This window comes from Hippopotamus amphibius, chromosome 1 (genome assembly GCF_030028045.1).
Source record: "Hippopotamus amphibius kiboko isolate mHipAmp2 chromosome 1, mHipAmp2.hap2, whole genome shotgun sequence".
Lineage (NCBI taxonomy): Eukaryota > Metazoa > Chordata > Mammalia > Artiodactyla > Hippopotamidae > Hippopotamus > Hippopotamus amphibius.
Window position 1 is genome coordinate 50,804,381 of NC_080186.1, and position 24,788 is coordinate 50,829,168.

Below are 24,788 nucleotides of genomic sequence, written 5' to 3' on the forward strand. Positions count from 1 at the left end.
TTACTAATCTATTTTTTTTTTTTTTTAATTTAGGGAAAGAAGTTGGTCTTGATCCACTAAATTGACTTTATGCCCTGTTAATAAACTTTACCCATAGTTTGCAAAACCATATCTCAACAGGTTTTATCCTTCATGTGCTTAAATATTTGGGGGTCTAGAAAATGAAAAATGATTCTAACAGTCATTATCCTCAAAAGGCCTACAGTCTGTGGGGAAGATAAATAAATAATGTGTGATAAGCAAAATGATGGAGGTGCATTACGTCACCTCTAAGGGAAGGAAATGCCAATATTTTCCCAGAAATGTGGGGAAACATCTCAGAGGGGGTTGCGTTTGAGTAGATTCTTCAGCGTAGCTAGTGGTTTACCATGGAGAGAAATTAGGGAAATACACTGCGGTATTATTCTTCAAGGGAAGAGCAGGTGTGATGTCCCAGAGGCACAGACAATGACAGTGACGTTAAATCACATGGGATTTAGTGAGGCCCCCATGCAGGGCGGGTAGAGTAGAGGCTGGACAGGCAGAAAGAGGCACAGCAGAGGGCATGATGTACCAGACTCAGGAGTGTGGGCACTGTCCACAGGGCAATGGAGGACAGCACTTAAAAGGAGGGAAGGCTGCCACCAGATTTCATATGTGAGTGGAATGGAGCTCTTTCCCGGAACTCACCACAATGTCAGTGGACGTCTCTGTTTTCCCCACTGGGCTGCGAGTTCCCTGAGGGCAGGACTCTCTGCTATATTTGTGTTATGAGGACCCATCACAATCCTGACAGAAAAACTACAGAAGTTGCCTGTTCTCAGTTCACCTGGTCCTGTGACTGTCCTACCTCTCTCTCCATCCTACCATGCTGTCTTCTGGCCCCACCTCAGGGCAGTGTGCACCAGGGAGTCCCATTCTGACCTGGCCTATGCCCACCACTGACGTGCTCACCTTGGATTTCGGGGTACAGGGCCATGTAGAGCAGCCCCCAGCGCAGGGTCGTTGAAGTTGTCTCTGTTCCAGCAAAGAAGAGGTCCAGGGTGCTGCTGATGAGGTTTTCTTCTTGGAAACTCGAAGTGGCATTGCCCTTATGCTAGAAAACACAGTGATCATTGGCTTATTCAGATGGTTCTTGGTTTCCACAGCACAGGGGGCTTCATCCTTGAGAGACCTTGGCAGAGCGAGCCCAGGAGAGACGCTTCCCCTCTGGCCATCGCAGGAGGCAGGGGCTCCTTACTGCAGCATCATTAGCGTCCTCCGCCCCCAAGCACTGGGAGCTTTTGTGAGCTTTGGTGGATGAAAATCAAAACGAGTCATTTTTTTATACCTATAATTTTGGAGAATCTATTATTCCACTGGAAAAACAGCCTTGGGTTCCAATAGAAGCCACATCATTCAGTATCTGTATGAGTTGAGCAAGTTAATAAACCTTTCTGTGCTTCAGTTCCCTGTTTCACAAAATAGAAATAACAACATTCACCCCTTAAGATGGAATTATGAATTACCCGAGATGGAAAGCGCACAAATTCTAAACAAATATTTGTACTGATACTAGGAAGAATAACTGAATCTCTCTAAAGTACAATAATTCTCACATCTCCCCGTTATTCTTTTCCTTTTTAGGTTAAACTTCTCTGATTCCAACAGCCATTCCTCATGGCACTCCAGCATCTTTACCACCTTCCTCTAGAAGCTTCAATGTGTCAACATTCCTCCCTTTGTGGTCCCACACCTGCGCACAAAATTGCAAGTGACATCTCCTCCTCTGAGGAGAAATCAATGCTTCTATTACTGTTATGCCAATAGGGTGAAATAAGAGCAGAGTTGGAAAGAAATCCACATGTCTGCTAACTCCAGGAGAAGGAATGAATAATCTGATGTGTTAAAGATGATGACACCGATGCAGTGATGTGTGTTAACCAGAGGGGTTACTATGGTAAAGGCTATACATCCCATTTGGCTTTTTTCCTGCTTCTTTTCTGTAGTAACATCGGAAAGTGCATGACATGGGGAGGAGGAAGGAAGACAAATTGCCCTCCCACTTGAGGGTCATCTCTGGCCTCTGACCCAGATTTACATGTGTTCTGCATTGGGGAGCTGGGAGAAGGGGTGGGTAAGTGGGCATTGGGTCCAACTAATAATGAAATAACACTTATTCTTCCTTTTGTGTGTATCTCCTTCCGATATGGGTAGAGGACAGAGAATACTCTATGAGAAGGCAATATTTGGTCTTTCCAAAGGCCTTAAGCCAAATACTGTTAAACCTCTACCTTTATTTCTAATTGTCTTATAAATTCTGAGTTAATGTTATTCCTATAATCTATGAAATATTGCCTCTGTGTTTCCTCCCCTGTGGTAGGCTGAATAATGACCCACGAATATGTCCATGTCCTAATCTCTAGAACCATGAATGTTACATGGCAGACAGGACTTTGTAGATATAGTGAATTAAGGATGTTGATGTGAGAAGATTATCCTGGATTATCCCAGTGGGCCCAATATAATTACAAGAGTCTTTATAAGAGGGAGGCAAGAAGGGCATAAAGAGAAGATGTGAGAATGGTGGCTGAGAAGATGCTACATGGATGGCTTTGAAGATGGAGGAAGGGGCCCTGAGTCAAGGAGTACAGGCAGCATCTAGGTGCTGGAAAAGTGACTCAATGGATTCTGTCCTAGAGCCTTCAGAAGGAACCAGCCCTCCCCACACCTTGACTTCAGCCCAGTGAAACTGGTTTCAGCCTTCTGACCTCTCAAACTGTAAGAGAACTATTGTGTGCTGTTTTAAGCCCCCATGTTTTTGGTGATTTGGTACAACAGCAGTAAGAAACGAGAATCCCCTCATGTGCTCTTTAAGAGCAAAACTCAGGAAAGAGCTCTGGTTTCCTCACCTTTTCCATTTCCTTGAGGTAAGCATCGATGAAGTCTCTTGCTTCAGCAGGATTCCAATCCCTCTTGTGGTTTTCAATCATATGGGTAACAAACACTTTCAGTTTCTCCCATTTACTAAAGAGAGTTTGGTGTTGTCCAGGAAGGTAAGTCATTATCCTTGGAAAGAGATTGTAGAGCTGATGGAGAAAACAAAATAGGCATGGAGACAAGGGGGTACCAGTTTTCCACTTTTGAGACAATGAAACCATATTCTCTTTCCATCTCTTTTATTTACTTAAATTGAACTAACCCCGGGAGTCACCCTTGACTCTTCTCTCTCTCAACCCTCTCCTTTCCCTTCTGGCAAAGCATTTCAGCTCTCCATCACAAAATACAATGTTTCAGACCAATTCTCACTATTCCCTCTGCTTTGTCATCCTTGTACAAACAACCACATTTCTTACCTGGATGCTGTAAAGCCTCCAACAGGTTTCCTGAGTCTCTCCTTAACTAATCCCACTCCCAGTCTATTTTCCACTGAGCTGCCAGAGGGATCATTTAACTGTGTAATGAGATCATTTCACTTTTTGGCTCTCAATCCGCCAATGACTTTCCATGACAGTTAAATTCTACATCATTCTCCTGGCCTGAAGCTCTACATGAGCTGGCTCCTCCCTCTCCTGTCACCTCCTCTGTTATCACTCCCTGCCATCTTACTCTCTCCTATTCTTTCAAGTCCAGCCCCACTGGCCTCTGTGAAAACACAGAAAATGTTCATGTTTAGGCCGTTGCATTTGCTATTCCTTCCATCTAGGATGGTTTTCCTCTGAAATCTGTATAACTCCAGTCCCTTTACTTCATTAATGTGCTGCTCAAATGTCACCTACTTGGACCTGTCTTACCTGATGACCCTACAGTTAGTAGCACTTCTGGTACTCTGTTTCCATCCCTTTATTTTGTTTTATTTTTTTTCTGTGACAATTGTCATTAGTATGTGTATGTATATATATTTGTGTGTGTGTAAAATATGTCTGTTTATGTATATGTGTCTATGTATCTATCTAGGTATCTACTTATCTATATACTTATGTATCTATCTGTGTTAAACGTGTACATGTATTTATTTGTCTGCCCCCACTATGATGTAATCTCCATGCGGGTAAGATATTTTTTACTGAAATAAAGTAGTTTTTGAATATATTTTCTCTAATAATATGCGGTAGAAAATAGATAGCATAACGTAATGGAAAGTTCCCCAGATCTTCAATGAAATAGGAATGGGCTTGACAATTAGCTCTGTTTCTTTCTAGCTATAATACTTTGGTAATAATTGTAATAATAATAATAGTAATAATGATGTAATTTGTGGCTACTTAAACTAGCTGCCAATGGGGCCCAGTGGTTATTTTCATGACCAAATGACATGAGATCCATACTGTATTTGACACAGAGCCAGGTGGCCTCTATGGGGACGTGCTCACACGCATCAGATGATCCAGTTCCTCTTTAAAGGGCTGTTGTAAAGAATTATCTGAGATAAAGTACGTATAATTATCCATCAAAGTGCCTGGTATACTTTGGTCTCTAAGAAATGCTTCTTAGCCCTGGCCCACTGGAGTTTCTGTTTCCCTCCCAGGATTTTTGTTTCCTGGAAATAGTCAGCCAGGTAGTCACTGAACTCCCATGACTTCCTAGCTTCCATCATAACAGGAGGCAAGAAAACAGAATTACTGGACGGAGGACTACCATGGTTAGAAGTGAGAACAAGGAACACTATTCAAAAATAACATTGACAATAAATCATAATAGATCACATTCACTCTGCCTCTTTAATGTGCCAGGAATCAGGACTGCTTCATCAGTATTGGTGTGATGGATCAATAAGTCTCGAAGTAAAAATACTTGTTAAGAATAAATAAAACCAGTGGGGCTCATTTTCCCCTAGAAATGTCCTCCAAATCCAGAAATGTGGCTGAGAGGCCAAGGAGCTGAGTAGAGGTTTTGACAGACTCACAGCCCTGGCAGGACAAGTGGAGGGCAGGGCCCACCAAGGAAAGGGTGAGATTTGATCTGCCTAAATCTATACCCTACAAAGTTAGAAGACTGGTAATATCAAGAGTGGATACACATGTAAGTAATGCAACCACTTGGGGAAACTTTAAGTATTTTTTACAACCAGGTGTATATGCAAGAGAAATGAGTGGATGTGTCCACAAGAAAGATTGAACAAGAATGTTCATTCCAGATCCCCAAACCCGAAATACCCCACATGCTCATCAGCAGAGAAGGGAATAACAAACAGTGGCATATTCATACTGTGGGAAACTCTGCAGAGTAAAATAAGAGCAACTAACCCAGATGAATCTGAAAACAATGTGCTGAGGGAGAGTCAGGCACAGAAGAGTACTTCTGGGAGAGGATAGAGATGGGGGGCCAGGGAGGGACATGGGGATGAGAGACTCTAAGGTGATGGTGATCAAGAAACAAGAAAAATCCCAAATAAACAATCCAACTTTACACCTAAAGAAACTAGAGAAAGAAGAGCAAACAAAACCCAAAGTTAGTAGAAGGAGAGAAATCATAAAGATCAGAGCAGAAATAAATGAAATAGAAACAAAGAAAACAATAGCAAAAATCAATAAAACTAAAAGCTGGTTCTTTCAGAATATAAATAAAATTGATAAACCTCTAGCAAGACTCATTAAGAAAGAGAGGGAGAGGACTCAAATCAATAAAATTAGAAATGAAACAGGAGAAGTTACAACAGACACTGCAGAAATAAAAAGCACCATGAGAGACTACTACAAACAACTCTATGCCAATAAAATGGACAACCTGGATGAAATGGACAGATTCTTGGAAAGGTATAAGCTTCCAAGACTGAATCAGGAAGACATAGAAAATACGAACATACCAATCACGAGTAATGAAATTGAAACTGTGATTAAAAACCTTCCAACAAACAAAAGTCCAGGACCAGATGGCTTCACAGGTGAATTTTATCAAGCATTTAGAGAAGAGCTAACACCCATCCTTCTCAAACTCTTCCAAAAAATTTCAGAGGAAGGAACACTCCCAAACTCAGTCTATGAGGCCACCATCACCCTGATACCAAAACCAGACAAAGATACTACAAAAAAAGAAAATTACAGACCAATATCACTGATGAATCTAGATGCAAAAATCCTCAACAAAATACTAGCCAACAGAATCCAACAACACATTAAAAGGATCATACACCATGATCAAGTAAGGTTTATCCCTGGAATGCAAGGATTCTTCAATATACTCAAATCAAACAATGTGATATACCATATTAACAAACTGAAGGATAAAAACCACATGATCATCTCAATAGATGCAGAAAAAGCTTTTGACAAAATTCAACATCCTTTTATGATAAAAACTCTCCAGAAGGTGGGCATAGAGGGAACCTACCTCAACATAATACAGGCCATATATGACAAACCCACAGCAAACATCATTCTCAATGGTGAAAAACTGAAAGCATTGCCTCTAAGGTCGGGAACAAGACAGGGATGTCCACCCCCTCCACTCCTATTCAACACAGTTTTGGAAGTCCTTGCCACAGCAATCAGAGAAGAAAAAGAAATAAAAGGAATCCAAATTGGAAAAGAAGTAAAATTGTCACTGTTTGCAGATGACATGTTACTATACATAGAAAATCCTAAAGATGCCACCAGAAAACTACTTGAGCTAATCAATGAATTTGGTAAAGTTGCAGGATACAAAATTAACACACAGAAATCTCTTGCATTTCTATACACTAACAATGGAAGATCAGAAAGAGAAATCAAGGAAACAATCCCATTCACCATTGCAACAAAAAGAATAAAATATCTAGGAATAAACCTAACTAAGGAGGGAAAAGACCTGTACTCAGAAAACTATAAGACACTAATGAACAAAATCAAAGATGACATAAACAGATGGAGAGATATACCATGTTCTTGGATTGGAAGAATCAACATTGTCAAAATGACTACACTACCCAAAGCAATCCACAGATTCAATGCAATCCCTATCAAATTACCAATGACATTTTTTACAGAACAACAACAAAAAATCCTAAAATTTGTATGGAGACACAAAAGACCCCAAATAGCCAAAGCAATCTTGAGGGAAAAAAACAGAGCTGGAGGAATCAGACTCCCTGACCTCAGACTATGCTACAAAGCTACAGCAATCAAGACAATATGGTACTGGCACAAAAACAGAAATATAGATCAATGGGAACAGAATAGAAAGCTCAGAGATAAACTATGGTCAACTAATCTATGACAAAGGAGGTAAGGATATACAATGGAGAAAAGGCAGCCTCTTCAATAAGTGGTGTTGGGAAAACGGGACAGCTACATGTAAAAGAATTAAATTAGAATACTCCCTAACCCCATACACAAAAATAAACTCAAAATGGATTAAAGACCTAAATGTAAGGCCAGACACTATAAAACTCCTAGAGGAAAACATAGGAGGACACTCTTTGACATAAATCACAGCAAGATATTTTTGACCCACCTCCTAGAGTAATGGAAATAAAAACAAAACTAAATAAGTGGGACCTAATGAAACTTCAAAGCTTCTACACAGCAAAGGAAACTATAAGCAAGACAAAAAGACAACCCTTAGAATGGGAGAAAATATTTGCCAAAGAAGCAACTGACAAAAATTAATCTCCAAAATATACAAACAATTCATGCAGCTCAATATTAAAAATACAAACAACCCAATCAAAAACCAGGCAGAAGATCTAAATAGGCATTTCTCCAAAGAAGACATACAGATGGCCAAGAGGTACATGAAAAGCTGCTCAACATCACTAGTTATTAGAGAAATGCAAATCGAAACTACAATGAGGTATCACCTCACATCGGTTAGAATGGGCATCATCAGAAAATCTACAAACAGTAAATGCTGGAGAGGGTGTGGAGAAAAGGGAACGCTCTTGCACTGTTGGTGGGAAAGTAAATTGATACAGCCACTATGGAGAACATTATGGAGGTTCCTTGAAAAACTAAAAATAGAGCTATCATATGACCCAGTAATCCCACTACTGGGCATATACCCAGAGAACACCATCATTCAAAAAGACACATGCACGCCAGTGTTCATTGCAGCACTATTTACAATAGCCAGGACATGGAAGCAACCTAAATGTCCATCAACAGATGAACAGATAAAGATGTGGTACATATATACAATGGAATATTATTCAGCTGTAAAAAGGAACGAAATTGGGACATTTGTAGAGATGTGGATGGACCTAGAGACTGTCATACAGAGTGAAGTGAGTCAGAAAGAGAAAAACAAATATCGTATATTAACATATATATGCAGAATGTAGAAAAATGGTACAAATCAACTGGTTTGCAAGGCAGAAATAGAGACACAGATATAGAGAACAAACATATGGACACCATGTGGGAAAAGAGGGGTGGGGGGTGAGGGGGAATGAATTGGGAGATTGGGATTGCCATATATACACTACTAATAAGAAGAAAAAATTGTACACTTTAAATATATGCAGTTTATTGTATGTCAATTGTATCTCCAAAAAAAAAAAAAAAAAGAATTGGGGAGGATACTTTGAGACTAGGTAAATATAATATTTTCATCAAGAAAAAGAAAGGTGATGGTGATATTCTTTTTAAAGAAAAGAACATAGGTCCATAGGTGCATGACATGTAAAGTTTTGTATTTTACACAAATGTTAGAAATGTTCTTTGTCTATAGTCAGTTTAACAATATTATATAAAACACTAAATTCAACAGATTGACTTCAAACATGTTTGTGTTAAAGTCAATTTTATAAGTTTATATGTTAGCTTAAAAAAAAATGAGGAAGAGCCCATCTCTGACATCAGCGCAATATCCCTACTCAAGACAGGAAGTGAGAACTGCCTCACCTGGCACCACACTGATGTCTCCAGAAATGTGACCTCGTCCAGCAGCCTCAGCAGCTCTTGGAACTGACTGTCCTGGTACTCAAAGCGCTCCCCAAATGTGATGGAGCAAATGACATTGGAAACTGCATTGTTGATTTTGAAGTGAGGGTCGAAAGGCTGTCCTGGAGGCAGAAGAAGTGATGGATCCTTCAGACTGCTTTGTTTCTATTTCCAATAAGTGTATACAAGACATATGACATACTGACTATAGAACCACCACTGAGACTGTGGCCACAGCACCCTACACAGGGTCTGACACACAGCAAGTACTCAGTCAATGCCTGGGAAACCAAACTGATGACCAGGATTTAAAACCAATAGTATGGTGAATACCCACCTTTTTATTCTTAACTCTTTAGCTCCATGAGGGCAGGTCATGGTTAGCTGTTCACTGTTACCCCCTCAGTGCCCTACACAGTGCTGGGGGCAGCACAGGCACGTAGGCTTTCATTAATCATATGGTTAGTGAATGAATGAGCCACAGTCCCTGCACCTGTCCTGTGACACTCACCGTTCTCCTCTCCAATTGCCTGGATGAGGAAGTGGGCCTCATTCTGAATGCATTCCTCCAAGCTCTTCCTTCCTAATCCAAAGTTCCTCAGTGTTGTCAGGGTGAACCTTCTTTGCTCCTTCCATGTCTGGCCATTGGACATGATCAAGCCTGGGGAAAAGAAAGCCAACATCATGAAAACAAAGCCAAGAAGACACATGGGGGATAATGTATCAGATGCAAGGAAGGAGAAGGGCTTTAAGGTGCTTGAAAACAATTCACAGAAATAATCCCAAAGAAATGGCTACAAAGGCTAGCATCTACTGACTGCCTGTAAGGCGGGACACTTTAGAATTTTTAGCGCATTATGTACTTGAGTGCTCGCAGAAGCTCTCTGAGGTAGGTCCTATCATAACTGCTAACCCTCCTGACAATTTTATTGACAAAGAAACTGAGGCATGAGGGATAAAAGCAAATTTTGCAAGGTCACAGAGTTAGTAAGCAGCTGAACAGGCATTCAAATTCAAGTCTGCCAGACTCCAAAGCCCATGCTTTGCTGACTTGTCATACAAGCATATATAAGTATTTATGTTATATAACATACTAAGAATGTACTTGTGGATTATACAAAACCCATACTCACAAGGAGGCAAGGCCTTTAGGAGAGGTCCTATCTAAGCTGGACCTTAAAAAAATAAATGAATCACTCAAGAGCATGGAAGAGTGAAAACTCTATGCAGAAAGAAAACACAGGCAAAGGAAAAAAATCATCTTTGTGTGTTCAATAGATGATCATTTATTTCACAACACAGGTGAGGCCACACTTCTTTCACTTCTTCACTTCCAGCGCACTCTTCAACTCCTTCTAATACCTGCCTTTGGCTTCCACCACCTCAAGGAGATGGCCTTCCCTGCTGTCCATACCAGGATCCTTTCCAACCTCATCTTGACGTGTCAGCAGCAGGAGAGGCTTCTTTCCTGAAACACTCTCTTCCATTGGTGCCCAGGACACCACACTCTCCAATTTTCCTCCTAATTCTCTGACTGCACAGAACTTCCCATATCTTTTGCTAATTCATCTTCTATTAAATTTTGAAACGATCCAGTTCTTCATTCAAGTTTTGCAAGCCTCTTCTCTCTTTATCTATGCTCCATTTTTGGGAAAATCTCATCAGCTCCTAAAACTTTAAATGACATCTACTGATAGTGAACAACTGTTCCTGTCCCTCAGCTCCAGACATACATACAAGTGTCCGCGTGACTCTGCTGACTTAGAGGCATTTCAGCCTCAGCATATCTATGACTGAAGTCATGGTTTGCTACATACAGCTCCCCACCCGGACCGGCCAGCACCTTGTCCTCCTCCAAATATTCCTTCTTTCCTTTAGCTGCCCATTGGGTGTCGACCCCAATGCCTCATTCTCCCTCTGTCTAGGTCACCATGTCTTACCGGCTTTGCCTCCTGAACATCTCAAATCCACGTATCTTCATGGCCACTCTCCTGGTCTAACCTGCTGGATGGTCATTTCTGGCCACCTCCCTAGTCCAAGCCACCACCTTCTCTAACCTAAAATGCTGCCATAGTCTCTTGCTCCCTTTACTCCATTCTTGACATTGCAGCCTAGAGAAGTCCTTAAAATGCACCATGTACGTATGATGACCTCTTTCTCTACTGAAACCATTCAAGAGCTTCTATTGTTGTTAGGGTAAAAAAGCAACATCCTTAATAAGAACTTGCATGAACTGTTCCTGGCCAAACTCAGCACCTTCATCTCCATGTAATTATTTCTATTTAATCCCTGTGCTGGCCACACTGGCCACCTTTCAGTTCCTCAGGTCACTGTTCTTCCTCCCACCTCAGAGATTTTCATACTCTATTCCCTCTGCCTGATAGTTTCTTCACTTTATTGAATTAACTGTCACTTATATTAGCTTTTCCTGAGTCTCAGGATTAGATTAGATAACCCTAAGAAGTATACTCTGCTCTTATCTTCATAACACAGAGACCTTAAATTATTAGTGTAATTGATACTGTCTTCCTAAATAGAATGTAAGTTACAGAAAAACAAGGATTTATCATCCTACTCACTGTTCTGTCCCTGGTGCCTAGCACTGGGCTTCACATGGCAGACTATAAATAGAGTGAATGGTCATAGAGTTAATGGATGAAATATTTCAAAGAGGAATTGAGAAGCATCTAAAAAATGGCACTTTGGTACAAGAATATATTTGAGTATTTCATTTAGATTTTTAAATGTGTAAGTTTATTGAATGATCATCTTAAGTATTCATGCCAAACTCTTCTAACAGAGAGGGAAGGCTAGAGATACCTGGTGGGGCACAGCCTTAACAGCAGAGCATCAGGGACTAGAGGCGAGAAGGGATCCCACAACCAGCAGGAGGAGGCAGGTCCACATCCACCTTCCTAGGGGAGAGACCAGAATGGAAAAGCAGAAAGGGAGCTGGGGAACACGTTGCCTTTCCTCTGCTTAAAAGACACGTCGTGTCCCTGAGTGCGGAGGAGGCTTATTTATTAAAGCATCCAGAGTGCGTTCATGCAGGGGATGCTGCTTCTGCCAAACCCCTGACATTAGGGCCACACCTGCCAGGTTCCTTGAGTGGGTGCCTTCCAGGGAAGTGCGGGCACTCAGCTTCCTGCAGGGGCAGGACGTTTACCATGGGCCTGGTCCCTGGGAGTGCTGGAGAATTACAGTCACAAAGGCACCTTTCAGAGACTACGAGAATACCAAACACACACCTCTTACATTAGTCAAGAAACTTGGGACTTCCCTGGTGGCTCGTTGGTTAAGAATCCACCTGCCAATGCAGGAGACATGCGTTCGATCCCTGGGCTGGGAGGGTCCCACATGTCATGGAGCAACTAAGCCCGTGGGCCACAACTACTGAGCCTGTGCTCTACAGCCCACATGCCACAACTCCTGGCCCATGCACCGCAACTACTGAAGCCCATGGACATAGAGCCTGGAATCCACAACAAGATAATACACTGCACTGAGAAGCCCATGAACTGCAACGAAGAGTAACTCCTGCTCGCCACAACCAGAGAAAGCCTGCATGCAGCAACGAAGATCCAATGCAGCAAAAAAAAAAAAAAAAAGAAAAAGAAAAAGAAACTCACCATTTTTCTTAAAACCATGTCGTCGAATAGGGGTTATAGGGCGGTTCACAAAGTTTTGGTCCTGGTGGACAAGGACTTCTTTGATTAAGGGAAATCCAGTTACAACAACTGAAGGCAAGTCACCGAATTCCAGGCTAAAAAGGTTCCCATATTTCTTCACAAACTGAAAAATAGTAAAATAGTCACAGTTGAATAGGCACATTTCCGTGTCCTGGAATGGAGGGTGTGTGTAGCTGTGAAAGCTTGGATGGTGGAGGGGGGATCTGTGTGTGTGTGTGTGTGCACCTAGGTGTGATGGGGATATTCTACCTGTTTCCATTTCTCCTCCTCTTGACTAGAATCTGCTGTAGGTTGGATATAGTGGGTTGAATCCACTATAGGACATGGACATTTCTTATAAACATTCATTCATACGTTCAACCTCCTCAAATTAAGCAAATATCCACCATTAGTCCTGAGAATAAGGCATAAAGAGTTAACAAAATAAACAAGGTCTCTAACCTCAAGCATCTTAGTATCTAGTGAAGGGACAGAATTCAGCACATGTGACTCACCAGAGAAGGCAGAGATATGTTTAGTGAACATGGACTTCTTAGTAAATCACATCCATTTAACCCAGGAGAGAATGTCCCCAGAAAATTCATTACAGGGCTGGGACCAGGTGTGGAGAAGAACACAACTAGCTCTGGATCCATACGCATGTCTAAACTCCGTGGCTGACTAGCTGTGAGCTGCAGGTTTGAAAGTTGCTTCACTTGTTTGGAGTCTCAGCTCCCCAGCAATAAAAGGAGAAAATTATAAAGGGTCCTGTGAAGAAGAATGAGGGCAGCAATGTGAAAGGCACTTTGTTCCCTGCTACCTGGCAGACAGCCACTCGAGCTTCTGGGGAATGAATGGGCTCTGTGTGCAAAGCGATGTGGAAGCACTTGCTCATGGTGACAGATAGGACAAGAGCACAGGGATGATGTGCGGGAAAAAGGCACTGGTGGTCACAGACAACCACTCCACTGGGTGCCATGATAAGCACCTTTCACATTTTATCTCATTTAACCTCACAACTAGCCTATGATAGTAATGATTTTCCTTGTCTTTCAGTAAGAAAAATGAGTTTTAGCAGGAGTAGCTTAGCCAAGGTGACAAAGCTATTGGTTGTTGGTGAAATTTGCCAGGCATTATATAAGATTTAATGACAAAGCCATGAACCTGAGATGGAGCTAGGGTCTTAGAGTTTAGTGGATGTGAGAGGATAAATGTGAGAATGAGGGTGAGGGACCTGGGAGAGGAAGAGAGAGAGCGAGAGAGAGAGAGAATGGAAGAGTGTGGGGGTGTGTCACGAGTGTACACAAACGTGCAGGTATGTGCAAACGTGGCTCGGACTCCAGTCAACAGTCATTAATCAAAGTCTTCCCTGACATATTTACTCAAGAGAGGAATTTAGATAGACCTTGTCCCTGCCTCCAGTCTCCAGGGCTGAGTCTTGCTAAGTCTGTGGTACCAAATAGAAGCACTCATTTTCTCCAGGTGTCTGTGGCCCTGCCTCCCCAGCTGCCATGCACTTATGCTCTCCCATGTCACCTCAAGCTCCCTGGACTGTGTTGCCCCATCAGAGCAAATACCATGGATTCAATCTCATCCCACCACCCCGCTCCCATGTTAAAGACCATGCCTGAACTCAATCCTTTCATCCTCCTTTTGGTCCAGAGCCCTCCATCCATGTTTGGTCATCACTAGCACAGTAAGTCCGTCTTATTAGGAAAAGCAGAGCCAAGATTCCATCTCCGTCTGGTCTGCCTCTAAAGTACATGTCTTTGTTCTGAGAAATGGCAGGAATGGGCCTGCATGAATCAAGACTTTTTATTTCATTGTGCTGAATGCCTGGATGAACTTCTTAGGTTTTACAGAAAGGATTTCTTGACTATTTCAGAATATACAGTAAAAATATTTTTGGAAAGGCTGAAAATCTCAGGTTAAGTTAAAGGACTCCTAACTGACAATGTGTACAAACTGGAGTCTCAGCTTGTTCTTGGAGGGGACTCAGCACTCCAGCAGTGTTTACTGAAATGAACTTCTACAGAGTTCCATCTCTTACCGACTCTCTGCCCACGTATATTTCTAGTCCAACAGAACTAGATTAAATATTTTTATGGCATGATCAACTGTGTAAACATGGATACATCAAATGACCTCCTGCAGCCCTGGTACCAATGATGGTAATGTCTACCAATTCTTAAGTAACCGTGTCAGTCGTGTCAATGGCTTTACCTGGAGGAAAACGTGGCTCCCGGTGTCACCTGAGAAGACTTTGTAAGGTAGTGAATACATTTCAATGTATAACAACAAAGTTATTAAAAAAGAGACAGTGTAAGGGGGAAAAGAGGTTAAATATAAGGTTGTTCAGCCTCCTACATTGATGGTGGGGATGTAAGAAGGTGCAGCCACTGTGGAAAACAGTATAGAAGTTCCTCAAAAAACTAAAAATAGTGTTGCCACTATTTTTGCCCAGCAATCCTACTCCTGGGCATATATCTGGAGAAAACTATAATTCAAAACGATACAGGAACCCCTATGTTCATAGCAGCCCTATTCACAATTGCTAAGACACAGAAACAACCTAAATGTCCACTGACAGATGAATGGATAAAGAAGATGTGGTACATATATACGATGGAATATTACTCAGCCATAAAAGAATGAAATAATGTCATTTGTGGCAATGACATTATGGATGGACCTAGAGATTATTGTACCAAGCGAAGTAAGTCGGAAAGAGAATGATAAATACCATATGATATTACTTACATGTGGAATCTAAAATATGACACAAATGAACTTATCTATGAAACAGAACAGACTCACAGCCATAGAGAACAGACTTGTGGTTGCCAAGGTGGGGTGTGGGAGAGGGATGGTGTGGGAGTTTGGAGTTAGCAGATACAAACTATTATACATAGGATGGATAAACAACAAGGTCCTACTGTATAGCACAGGGAACTATATTCAATATCCTGTGATTAAACCATAATGGAAAAGAATATAAAAAAGAATCTATGTATATGTATAACTGAATCACTGCTGTATGGTAGAAATTAACACAGCATTGTAAGTCAACTATACTTCAGTTAAAAAAAGGTGGTTCAGGAGGCTAAAACAGGCTTAAGATCAGAAATGAAAATACAAAAATAAAGAGAAAAGGAATAGCACAGCAGCTATAAAAGGCAAATAAAAATAGCAGGTTACAGGAAATTTCATATAAAGGATCAAAATTCCAAATGTAAGATTAAGCACTGAAATAATAAAGTAGAGCAAAATAAATGTTTAGAATAAAAAAAAATTAGAAACAGGGAGTTTGTGAGACAAGAGACTGAACCACCAGATATAAAGCTGAGGAAGATTGTACTTAAGTTCTTAAACTCAAAAACCAACAGAAAAAAGATATTAAAGAGAAAAAGGAAAAAAGGAAGTGTGTCAATCCTTACTCTCACTAGCAGTAGGGGAGAGTCTGTTCCTCTGAACATCCACCAACACTGAGCAATGTGTGTGTGTGTGTGTGTGTGTGTGTGTGTGTGTCGGGTAGAAGGAGGGCGACAATTCTCTCTCTCTCGCTAAACTGTATTTTAAAATGTCACTCAAAATATATATATTGCCTTTATAGTTAAAAAGTGTTTCTATCCAATAAAGTACAAAAAAGAAACCTAAGGACATAGGGAATAAAGCTTCATAATACTTCTTACACTTTTTAAGTCATAAAATCCTTTGAAAATATGGTATGTCATGGATCTGGTAAAGGAAAATCCTGTGCACATGAATACATTTATGCATGAATGCAGTTCACTCATCCCCTGGGGTCCACAAACTCCTGCTAAGAATACTGGTCTCACTGGTAGTTCTTAGGGTTATGTTAGGTTTCTGAGAACAGCCTGTGGAAATCAAATTCAAGTTCAATCCAACAAGTTTTTATGAAATGCTTCAGAGATGTCAGGCACCTTCTGACATTGCTATGTTATATGTGAGGCAATACACAGATCAACATGCCATGGTGTTTTCCTGAAGTGTCGCAGCCTCTTGCGGAAGGCTGACTACAGAAAAAACTAATGTGTAGTGGAAGATGATATATATTATATTACTGGAGCAAGGGGCATGAAGCTATTGGAAGAAGAGAAGAATTTCCACTCCAGATATGGGAGAAAGCTTCTAAGAGGAGATGATATTTGGACCAGATCATAAATGAAGATCAGGGTACCAGCAAACGGACACGTATTGTGAAAGCAAAGATTTTAGGCTGTGGGAATAGCATACACAAATGCAAAGACAGGAAAATGTGGCCTTTCGGGAACAAGTAAGCTCTCTTTTCTGACTGCAGTGTAGGTTCATTAAAGAGAACTCACTCTGTGGTTGGTCAAGGCCAGGTGCTGGGGATATAGGTCCTTAAGTTTAAAATGCCCCCAGTCTAATGGAGAATACAGATAAGTAACCAGTTCTTATTATTGTCATTCTGTACAATGAATTTTTAAATGGGGGAAGTGGGAAGCACATAAAAGGACCAAAGGCTAGGATAGGTTTCTGGGGGAAAATACCTTCTCATTTCTGTAGGGAGAGGGGAAACAAGCCTGGCAAGGAAATGTGAACTAGACCAAGGATATCCTAATGACAAGTGAAATATTTTGGATCTTGTTTTGTGTGCAATTGGAAAACTGAATAGGAGGGGTAAGGGCTTAAGAACTTGGATTTTGAAGTCATACAAGTCTGTTTGTATTCAGCTTCTGCTTGTTACTTTCTATGTGATTTTTGGTCAAGTTATTTAACTTCTCTGTGTCCCAGTTTCCAAATCTATAAGATGGGGGCTATTACTAGGTCTCATGTTTAGGATGGTGGTGGTAAGTAACCATAGTACTAACTAATAAAATTATTGTTATTGATGCATTTGGGAGCATATTTTAGCAGAAGGACTCTGGTTAGATCTAGACAAAGGAAAGTAGGGGAAGTGGCCAGACGGTGGGTGTGCTGGATATCACGCAGCAATCAGGCCAGTCACTCAGGCCAGTCATGTGATGCCTGGTATACACCCTACAACTGGCTTTCCTTGAGTTTGTTACTATACATTTTTGAAGAAAGAGGGAGGGTGGTAGATATAGAAAGAAGCATCAAGTGTATGCTAGGCACCCTGACAGTAAACTGATATTCATGAACTTATTTGGTTCTTATAATAACCCTATAATGTATTCTTTCCTTTCAAAAACACAGGCACAGAGATTTAGCGCATAGCTGGTGGGCATAAAGTTGGACTCTTCCTAACTCGTTCCGTATGTCTCATCCTTAACTGAAAGCATGAAGATATTTTCCCTCTTCTTCTGAGTGACGAAGCTCCCTAAATATGAGCTGGCCACATGACTTCCCAATCATAAACATTTCCCAGCTTCTCCAGGTGTGGCCAGTGGGATGAGTAGTGGTGATGTGTGCAAGGAGGCTGAATGTGAGGGGCTCAGTCCTTGTGGGGCTGGGAGCATTCAGCTGACAAGCGGTGAGGATTTAGGTAGCATTTTATACATGGGAAATGGAGCCTCTGAGAGGGAAAGTATGAGATTTCTTCCCCCAAGGATAATATTAAAAAAGGTTATAAATTTATATTATACATAAAATGTCCCAATAATATGTAGCAAGACACAATCAAATGGCTTAAAGTATCGCGTCTAGCACACTTAAATAGCAAACAGTTAACAGTATTTCATCCCTAGAAAGGGCAGATGGAATCACGCCAGTTGCTGGTGAGGAGAGCGAGGCTCAATCCAGGGTGCACCCGGGTGCCCGCTGTAGCCTCAGAGCCCCCCATCCTCCCGCCCTGGGTACCCGCAATGCCCAGTTTCCCACACGTCAGGGTCAGGACGCGGCCCCGGCACCTTCGCCCGCTCCTACCCGCTGAAGAGACAGGTGAAACCGCTTAAAGTCCAGATGGAAGAAGTTGCCTACGAAGGGCAGGCGCGGGGGGCCCGGCGGGTAGTTCTTTGGGCGCCGCCTTTTGAGGAAATCAGCAAAGAAGAGAAAGGCGACGGCCCCCAGCAGGAGAGTGCGGGGACCGAGCGCGGTCGCGAGGGCCGCCGCCAGGGAGCCCATCGCCTCCAGCATGGCTGCGACGTCTGGTCCCTCTTCCGCGGTCGGACCTAGTGGTTGGTTTCTCCCTCTAAGCTACCAGCACCGCTCTCCTCCCTGCGCGCGTCACCCGCCGGTCCGTCCCTTTTCAACCCCTCTCCGCCCCGCCCCTCCGCCGCGGCCCTCCCCTGTCCAGCCGGGGCCCTGCGGGGGCCGGGTCAGCTTGACTAGTCCTGGCTCTTCCCCAGGCCCAGCCTTCTGCCGTCCGCACAACCCGCCCCCACCCCGTCCCCTACTCCCCTCTGCCTCCACCCAGCCCACCTGCCGCTCAGATGCCTGTGGCCAGATTCCTGGGGGAAAGCCCAACTGTCTTGGAAAAGCCTCGGCTGGAAGCAGTTTTATTAGCTATGTAGAGAGCCCATCTCTCTGTGAGACCATCGGGGCTCTTGGGTTTAAGCTTTCATTGCATTTCAGAGCGCAGCAGACATTTGAGCTCTGAATTTTTCACTCACCGTCTTACCAGAGGATTGGAACCACGCCTGGTAATAAATCAGGAGAACAACAGCACCTGATACCATTCTTGGGCGCTTACTATATGCCAGGCATTGAATCTGCCTCTTTACATGAATTGCTTAATTCTAACAAATTTATGCAGCTGCCTCTCAGTCCATCTTACGGTTGTGGAAACTGAGAAAGAGGTTAAATACCAAACAAGTGGTGAATAAGTGAACCCACTGGCCTGCAGCACATTTAAAGGAAGTTCTGTATTTGTAATTGTTTCAAAGGCTAAGAAGCATTACTTCAAAGCACTAGCACTGAGGCTAGTCCTTAGTAGGTACTTAATGAACATTGAAGGTAGGTGTCTCAGTCCTTGCCCTTTTTGGTTTGCTCAGTGGGAATCCTCCTCTGAAGCCTGAAGATGGTGTAGGATCCCAGGTTCCAACCTTCCATGCTAGCCTGTGTGCCTACTTGTATCTCACCATAGATACTCAAAACTTGAAGCATGGGAGAGTGAGTCAAAAATTATCCACACTGTGGCCGTAGAAATGATTTTAATTAACTTTTAGAAAAGACGTCAATTTTTCAACATAATCTCTTTGCTTTTCCATTCATATTGTCCATCTGTCAACAAGCTTTCGTATTTCCTCATTAAAAAATGTTTTGGGGCTTCCTAGGTGGCGCAGTGGTTAAGAATCCGCCTGCCAATGCAGAGGTCATGGGTTCGATCCCAGCTCCAGGAAGATCCCACATGCCGCGGAGCAACTAAGCCCGTGTGCCAAAAAAGAAAAAAAAAAAAAAAAAAAAAAAATGTTTTGGGCTGAGCTGCGAGCCACAAATGCACCGCTGTCTTCACTTCTTCATCAGAAGTGACTCTTCATCCTTGTAGGGCTGCTTTCAAGGGACCAAACAGGTGAAAGTTTTATGGAGCAAGATCAGGACTATAGGGAAGATGTTTTAACATTTCAAAATGAAATTTTTGCAGAGTGTTGACAGTGTGGGCAAAAGTGTGGGGACGTGCACACCCTCAGACCACAAAAAAATGAACCACTGCATGCTGCTCTTTCGTGCAAATCACAAGTGGGGCATCCATTTCTACTCGCACTGCAGTTACAAGTGAACTGATATAACACGTTCACACCTGCACAGCATTGACTGGGAAGACTGCAGCCTTGAATGGAAAGCGCTGATAAGACAGTGTGGCCAACAGAAATTTTAATATAACCGAAGTGCGGATATTTTTTGACTCACCTTGGTAGTTCTGTAATAGTATAGCACACTCTCAGGTTTTCAATACATATATAGACAGCCTGCTTAAAATCTTTCTTTAAAAAGAAAAGGGAAAAAGAAAAAAAGAAAAGAGCATTCAAGTCTCTTTTCTATCTTCCAACATCTATAGGGAGATAGAACTTAGTTTTTATCCTTCCAGTCGACACCTTAGTTTTTATCCTTCCAGTCGACATCTTCCTGTTTCAAAATTGTTGCTATGCATCCATGCACTGTTTCTAATATTTATATAAATGCTATTTTTAAAAGGATTCTTCTACAGTCAATTTTTTTTCCTCAGTATTTTGCGTCTGAGATCTAACTGGGTTGGTATTGGGTTAGCCAGAAGTTTCGTTTGGGTTTTTTTGACAGACCGGAAGATTTCTAACTTGTGTGTCTTTTGTGAAGATTAAATGAAAAGAAATCTATATCCACATACAAGACCTAGCAGATAGATAGTTAATGTTAGAGCAGATAGTTAATGATAGGAGGTGATAGGTAAGTAAAGATAGATAGGTAATGACAGATAGTTAATGACAGTTAATGATAGGTACTTAATGTTTCCAAACTGCTGGAATATAAATTTAGCTACAACTTAATCATTTAACCTCTCTAGTCATATCTATCTTAGTAGTGATGTGTGCATCTTCTGGGTCATGTCCTTAAAGGAAAGTTGCTTCTTACTACCTGCTGCTTTCTCCTTTCCATGGACTGGAACTCATATATGAAGATGTTGCAGGACAAGAGCAACAAGATAGAAGGAACTGGGGTTTCTGGATGACCTTGTGGTGCAAAGCAGTCTTCCTATCCTGGTCTTCCTGCCTACATCTGAACTCACTTGTGAAAGAGAAATAAATTTCAATCTTTTTTTACACCAGTGTATTTTGGGGCCTTTTTATTACAAGCAGCTCAATGTATATTCTCATAATACGTTTATCCACCTTATCTGCCATTCTCCCACTTTAGTCCAAGAAGATTTTGTCTTATTTAAATAAACACTCCTACAACAAGCCATATATCTGTGGTAGAGAAAGTTTAGAAAAAAGGGGGAAAAACAAGAACCCATCATGCCATACACATGGGCCAGTTTCTGCACTGCCCTCTCACTTTGTTTTAGTTCATGTCACTTTCCCCTGTTTAAAAATCTCCTGTCCACTTTACTCCATATAACCCCTTGCCTAACATTCCTTTCTGGTTCAGCCAAATTTATTTCAATATTCTCTAGGGGTTATCACCATGGCTTCCCATTCACAGTGATCCTATGTGTCATCACATTTGGTTACCAAAAGTTTATACCACACATTTCATCAGACACTGTCTTGTACTGTGTCTGTCGTATGATGAGCACTGTATAAATGTCTGTTGGATAAATGAACCCCTGAATAAGCCAATTATCCTCTAACTATAGCATGAAAAGTCAGGTAGCATAAGTAGAGAATAGGTATATGAGTCAAACAGTCCTGTGTCCAAGTCCTTGTTTGGCCATTATCTATGTTGAATAACTTGGGCAAATCACTTTGCCATTTTCAGCCCATTTGCTCAGTGGTGAAATGGAAACAACATCAGAAGATTCCTAACTTGTGTGTCTTTTGTGAAGATTAAGTGAAAATGAATATATATCCTCATACAAGATCTAGCAGATTGTTAATGTTATAGCACATAGTTAATGATAGGAAATGATAGGTAAGTAAAGATAGATAGGTAATGATAGGTAGTTAATGACAGTTAATGATAGGTATTTAATGTAATGTTTCCAAATTGCTGAATGTAAATTTAATTACAACTAAATCACACCATTTAACTCCATTTTTTACGGCCAGAAATATTTAATTGCAAGCCTATATAAAATAAAATTTAACATTTCGGATGAAAAAGCTTTGGGCCAGAGATAAGACCCTAGCCTCAATTTTATCCCTGGCTGGTTTTATGACATGAGGCAAATCATTTAACCTCTCTAGTAATATCTATCTTAATGGCAAAACAAGGGCACAGATCAAGTTTCTGATTTCAGACAAGAGTGAATAAAAGCATCCCATTTTACTCCTCCTCCTCATCATGATACTAATTGGCACATACAACAAGTAAAACTTGTAAAACCCTGTTCTCAGCCCCTCCCATCAGGAAGCACGCACGAGCCTCCTAGATAGCTTCCTTCACAAGAGGGCAGACAGCAGTATCAAGCAGTATCAGCAGTATTTCATCTTGTGGAACTGAAAACCACAGCCACAGAAAGATAGAGAAAAGGAAAAAGCAGAGGACTTTGTACCAGATGAAGGGACAGGATAAAGCCCCAGAAAAACAACTAAATGAAGAAGAGATAGGCACCCTTCCAGAAAAAGAATTCAGAATAATGATGGTGAAGATGATCCAGGACTTTGAAAAAAGACTGGATGTGAAGATCGAAAAGTTTACCAAAGACCTAGAAGAATTAAAGAGCAAACAAACAGAGATATGCAACACAATAACTGAAATGAAAAATACACTAGAAGGAACCAATGGCAGATTAACTGAGGCAGAAGTGTGAATAAGTGACATGGAAGACAGAATAGTGATAATCACTGATGTGGAAAAGAATAAAGAAAAAAGAATGAAAAGAACTGAAGACAGCCTAAGAGACCTCTGGGACAATGTTAAATGCAACAACATTTGCATTATAGGGGTCCCAGAAGGAGAAGAGAGAGAGAAAGGACCCGAGAAAATATTGGAAGAGATTATAGTTGAAAACTTCCCTAACATGGGAAAGGAAATAGCTACTCAAGTCCAGGAAGCGCAGAGAGTCCCAGGCAGGATAAATCCAAGGAGAAACACACCAAGACATATGGTAGTCAAACTGACAAAAATTACAGACGAAAAGTTATTAAAAGCAACAAGGGAAAAATGACAAATAACATACAAGGGAACTCCCATAGGGTAAAAGCTGATTTCTCACTAGAAACTCTGCAAGCCAGAGGGAGTGGCACGATATATTTAAAGTGATGAAAGGGAAGAACCTACAACCAAGAATACTCTATCCAGCAAGGATCTCTTTCAGATTTGATGAAGAACTCAAAAGTTTTACAGACAAGCAACAGCTAAGAGAATTCAGCACCACCAAACCAGCCCTACAACAAATGCTAAAGGAACTTCTCTAAGCAGCAAACATAAGAGAAGAAAAGGACCTACAAAAACAAAAACAAAACAATTAAGAAAATGGTAATAGGAACATACATATCAATAATTACCTTGAATGTAAATGGACTAAATGCACCAACCAAAAGACACAGACTGGCTGAATGGATACAAAAACAAGACCCATATATATGCTGTCTACAAGAGATCCCCTTCAGACCTAGGGACACATACAGATGGAAAGTGAAGGGATGGAAAAAGATATTCCATGCAAATGGAAATCAAAAGAAAGCTGGAGTAGCAACAGTCATATCAGATAAAATTAGACTTTAAAATAAAAAATGTTACAAGAAAAAGGAAATGACATTACATAAAGATCAAAGGATCCATCCAAGAAGAGGAGATAACAATTATAAATATATATGCACCCAATAGAGGAACACCTCAATACATAAGGCAAATGCTAACAACTATGAAAGAGGAAATGCAAGGCAGAAATAGAGACACAGATGTAGAGAACAAATATATGGACACCAAGTGGGAAAAGTGGGGATGGTTGGGGGGGAATGAGTTGGGAGATTGGGATACCAAATTGTACACTCTAAATATATGCTGTTTATTGTCTGTTAACTGTATCTCAATAAAAGTTCTTTAAAAAAAACCTATATGAAGCTTTCTAAAAATGCACAATTGACATTTTGCCAAAAACAAACAAACAAACAAACAAACAAACAAAAAACCCCTGTTCACTGTAGCCAAAGGACCAATAAAGGGTGGCCCGCCAGGAGAGAACATTTCAACCTGTCTACCTTCCTGTTCTGGAGACAAATAGCATAAGAGATGTGACCCTCCTGCATCCTAATGGAGGGCTACAGCAATGGAGAAGATGCATGGAAACTTGCCTTTATCCTACCTCTGCAACAACAAGGCAGTACCCCACCCCTGCTGAATCTGTGAGCTGAATTGTGACTATCACCCCTGAAATGCAATAAAGAGACTCTTTGGAGGAGTCAGTGAGCAAAATTCTGGTTCCTACCACTCTACAGAAATAAGGAGGTACCTGTACCCCATGGAAATGATATGGTTAGGTCACTGACTTCCCTTCTCCCCTGCCCCCTACAGTGAGGAAGAGGTTACCCTACTCAGAGGGGCCCCAGTCTTTTGTCCCCATCCTCATTCTATCCTGCCTGCACTGATGAGAATGTGGGTTGGATCATATGGGTTTATACAACACATAAGTGGGGTAGATCAGTACAGCATGGCAAAGGCTTTATAACCTGAATTGACATTTGAACCATAATCCACAAAAGTGAGTATTCTGAACATAAGCAGTTTGACTATATGCCAAAATAGAAGGTACACATACAGTCCAGAGTCATATAAAAAA

At 41.4% G+C, this 24,788-nt stretch overlaps 1 protein-coding gene across 1 annotated transcript in view; it reads right to left on the bottom strand.

Annotated features, from left to right (window-relative positions):
- Nucleotides 1–18,638, bottom strand: part of LOC130838916 (cytochrome P450 2J2-like) — a 36,235-nt gene extending 17,597 nt beyond the window's left edge. The window contains exons 1-6 of the mRNA XM_057712643.1: nt 18,356–18,638; nt 12,446–12,608; nt 9,328–9,477; nt 8,778–8,938; nt 2,871–3,047; nt 934–1,075 (exon numbers count right to left, since the gene is read on the bottom strand). Coding sequence (XP_057568626.1) covers nt 934–1,075; nt 2,871–3,047; nt 8,778–8,938; nt 9,328–9,477; nt 12,446–12,608; nt 18,356–18,565 — 1,003 coding nt within the window. The 5' untranslated portion in view covers nt 18,566–18,638. The remainder of the gene's footprint in view (nt 1–933; nt 1,076–2,870; nt 3,048–8,777; nt 8,939–9,327; nt 9,478–12,445; nt 12,609–18,355) is intronic.
- Nucleotides 18,639–24,788: the final 6,150 nt, after the last annotated feature.